Genomic DNA, 3,961 nt, shown 5'->3' on the forward strand with positions numbered 1-3,961 from the left:
TTTTTTTTTTTTTTTTGTGGAACCCGGGATTGAACTCAGACCCTTGCCAGGCAAGCGCTTATTCTACTGAGCCATCTCCCCGGCCCCATTGTCCTCCGCTCAGAGAGGCACATGGCTTAAGTCTTAGGTATTGCTTTTTGCTGGAACCATCAACTAATATTTTTGGCCTGAAATTAACCTTGGGTAAGAAGGAATGGAGCAGCAGAACCCTGCGTGATACTGTCCATGGGCTGTTTATCTGTGTTCTGGCCAGAAAGCATTGTCACAGCAGCGCTGGCCTTTAAGGGTGTTTTGTATTGTGGCGGGTGTTTCAGACAAGGCCTGGCTGTGTAGCTCAGGCTGCCCTTGAGCTCAGGGCAGTGCTCCTGCCTTAGTCTCCCACACCTCGTGCACCACACCCAGCTCCCACCATTACCCATCTGGAGCTCAGCATACCTAAAGCTGAACTCGGGGTCCCCTTTCTGTGACTCCCATATTCCTCCTCCTGAGTTACTTTGTGCCCAAATCTTGGAGGCATCTGGTCTTGAGCCCCTTCTGAGTCCCCACTGAGCCCTGCGACTGTTGCCTACAGAGCCGCTCAGACGTGGACATCCCTGTCATCTTCACCTCATCTGCTTCCTCGTCCCCACTGTGGTCCTCCAGCTTGCTTCAGGTGTCCCTGCGTAAACCGGGTCCCTCTCCCGCAGTGGCCCAGCTCTCATGGCAGCCTCTAAGTCTCTCTGCAGCCATGCTGGGCTCCTCACCGCAGCACACTGGGTGACACTATGAGCTGACATCCACCTACCTGGAACCAGTACTCCTGAGCCCTATGACACTGGGGGTTTGGTCTCTGTCACACTGTGTCCCTTGACCCGAAAAAGGGCAGGCACAAGTGTGGGTGGGCCTGGGCCCAGCAGCCTCTTCTCTGCTCTCATGAGCAGGCTCTGAGCATCAGGCAGCTGGGTTAGCCAGGCTTCCCTGGATCCTGTTGTTTGTGTATAAAGAGTACTTGGGACCCGGTGTGGTGGTGCTCACCTGTGACCCTCACCCTCAGGAAGTTGGGGCAGGAGGACTGCTGTGAACTGGAGACCAGCCTGGACTACTCAGCCAGAGGCTGTGTTAAACACTAGAAAGTAAAAACAGATGGATATTTTCTCTTTTAGCCAAAACTGTTCCATCATCTGTGGTATTTTAACTTTCCCTATTGAAAATATTTCCTTTCTGTCCCATCACAGCCCAATGATGATCATTACGCAGAAGATCACGAGTTTGGCCTATGAGATCCATGATGGTAAGAACTTGGAAATGAGTTTTTCTGTCCAAATGGTCTTTTGCTTGAGGCAGTGTGTAACTTTGTGCTCTGTGATGCTTGGAAGAAAGAGAAGATCTTTTCCTCTTCATTCTTTTTGCTACTGACAAGTAAAAGAATTAAGTACCTCACTTTGCAGAGAATGGAGGAAAAGATTGATGACCTTTAAAAAATCTCTGGAACTTCTCTGGGTGCACACCTGTGATCCCAGCACTAGGGAGGCAGGAGGATCCCTCTAGTTCAAGGCAAGCCTGGACTATATACCAAGATCTTGTCTCAAAAAAACAGACAAGAAACTCTCAAGAACCTGCCCCGGATGTGGACATACATACTGTAGGTGTGCAGCCTCTGCTGTGCCTCTGAGGTGGAGTACCCGCCATGGTAGAATCCCCTCTTGGGGTGCATGTGTGGTGGGGGTGTGGTAGGGGGTGGGGAGCTTCTGCCCCTTCTGCTTCCAATCCACCCTTGGTAAGCTGTCAGGATTAGCATTTGGGGGCCTCTTCCCGTACAATTCGGGCTATGCAGCATCTCCCAGTCTGAGTGCTGTCTGGACCTAAATCTTCTAGGCACTGGAAAAGGGCACAGGGACTTTCAGATGCTGAGACTGCCCGGTGTACAGGAACAGGGTCTGAGAAGGACGCTGTCCCTAGGTCTGGTGCAGCTGCTGACCACATAGCGTCCACTCAGACTACAGTCCAGCCAACTTTCACTTTGGAACCTGCTGTCCCCAGTGGAGCTAGGGGAGTTATCTCTGTAGAACAGTTGGAGGTTTGATTAGCCTTGGCAGTGTCTTTCAGAATTCCAGCCACTTAGTTTTACAGAGAAGTTCTTTTTTGATCTTTCTTTCTTTTGTATTTTAGGGAAGGGTCTACAGGATGTTCAAGGTCTCACCACTAGATCTGACTTGTATCTTTTTTAATCTTTGAGAGGAGGTCTCATTATGTGTCATGGTTGACCTTGAACTCACTTTTTTGTTGTAGCTGAGACTGACCTTGAACGCTCAGAGGTCCTCCTGCTTCAGCCTCCCAAGCGCCTGGGTCAGAGGCGTGCACCACCACGCACAGCCAATCTGGGGGATTTTCAGGCATGGCTTAAGACTCTTCATCTGGCTCTGGATTGAGCACCTGAGGCTCCTGGCCCAGGACGGGACAGGACCCCCAGTGGTGTGCTGGCCCAGAGTCTCCTTGGCAGCCTGTCTCGGGCATGCGCAGCTTGCCTTCCCCAGCAGCCTGATGAGAGCATGGAGAGTCCTTCTTTCAGTCATGCAAGGCTGTACTGTTTGTGGTTGATTAATTACTCACTTTACAAAATGACATCCTCTGTCCACGCTTGGTGGGCTACACCTATAAAGCCCAGCACTCAGGAGGCTGAGGTGGGAGGGACCTTTCCAAAACAACAGCAGCAACACCCAGTGGCATTTTGCCTTTAATACAATTCTGGTCAGTCTATTGATGAATCCCCAGGTTTTGTACCAAGAGGAGGCTGGGCCTGTTGGGAATGTAAGTTTTGTGTGTGTGTGGAGGGGTGGGATTTGTTAGGGCAGGGTCTCAGTGTGTAGTTGAAGTTAGCCTTGAGCTCACTATGTAGCCCAGGCTGGCCTCAAACTCATGGTGATCCTCCTGCCTCAGCCTCCTGAGTGCTAGGATTACAGGCGTACATCATGACACCCGGCCCTTGGGCATATAGTTTTAACATAAAATAGTCAAGTGGAACTCTGGGCCTCCGTGGCTTGGGTGCTTTGCAGTTGTGAAATGGCCCAGCCTGTGTGGTCAGCCTGGAGCTGGTGTAGGAAACATCCTGTACCCAGCACTGAGCCCTCCGCGGTGAGGGGAAGAGCCAGCATTTTATAGGTAGCAAAGCTCACAGACAGGAGGCCCAAGAGCAATGGTAACAGCAGAGGGAAGAGAAGAAGGGGAGCTCCGTGGGAGCTCAGGGCCCGGATCTGTGCCTCTCCTTTCAGGTGGGGTTTTTCTTTCTGATCATTGAAAGTAGATACATCTCCACTTCCCCGGGCTGGCGAAGCGCAGAGAAGGGGTGCAGTGCTGTGTGTCGCTCCCTGGTGGCCTCCTGCTGTCCAAGCAGCCCCTCTTGCCTCCCTCGGTGAGCTGGGCAGTGATCCTTGTCCCAGACTTCAGGTCGCCCCATGAGCTCCAGCCAAGGGTCAGGCTGAGGCTGGGTCTGGGGTGCAGGCTTACAGATCACACAGCCTCATAGTGCTTCATTAACTGTTTATATTCTTTCTGTCCTGTAGAATGTACGTGCCAAAAAGCAGCTAATTTATTTTTCCTAGATCCCTAGAACAGTTTGTGGGGGTAATATTTTGTTTTGTTTTGAGACAGGGTCTTGATAACAGAACTTACTGCGTAGCCCAGTCTGGCTTTGAACTCACAGTGATTCTTCTGCCTCAGCCTCTCGAGTGCTGGGATTATAGGGTTGTGCCACCATGCCCGGCTCCTGGGGACATTTTGAAGCAATAATGGTTTTTTTTTTTCTTCTCTGTTTTGTGTGTATAAAATACAGAAAAGTGTGTATTTTCCACAAGTAAGACCAGACTCTATGAATGGGGCCTGTGGAGCCAGGGAGATAGATAGCTCAGTAGAAAAGTGCTTGCCTGGCAAGCACAAGGTCCAGAGTTCAATCCCTGGTACCAAAAAAAAAAAAAAAAAAAAAAAA

The 3,961-nt window shown here is 50.7% G+C and overlaps 1 protein-coding gene across 2 annotated transcripts in view; it reads left to right on the forward strand.

Annotated features, from left to right (window-relative positions):
* Window positions 1-3,961, forward strand: part of Mboat2 (membrane bound O-acyltransferase domain containing 2) — a 55,584-nt gene that overhangs the window by 39,946 nt on the left and 11,677 nt on the right. For both annotated transcript variants that reach the window (XM_004644603.2, XM_023704805.1), the window contains exon 5: window positions 1,215-1,270. In XM_004644603.2, coding sequence (XP_004644660.1) covers window positions 1,215-1,270 — 56 coding nt within the window. The remainder of the gene's footprint in view (window positions 1-1,214; window positions 1,271-3,961) is intronic.

This window comes from Octodon degus, unplaced genomic scaffold (genome assembly GCF_000260255.1).
Source record: "Octodon degus isolate 3935 unplaced genomic scaffold, OctDeg1.0 scaffold00204, whole genome shotgun sequence".
NCBI lineage: Eukaryota > Metazoa > Chordata > Mammalia > Rodentia > Octodontidae > Octodon > Octodon degus.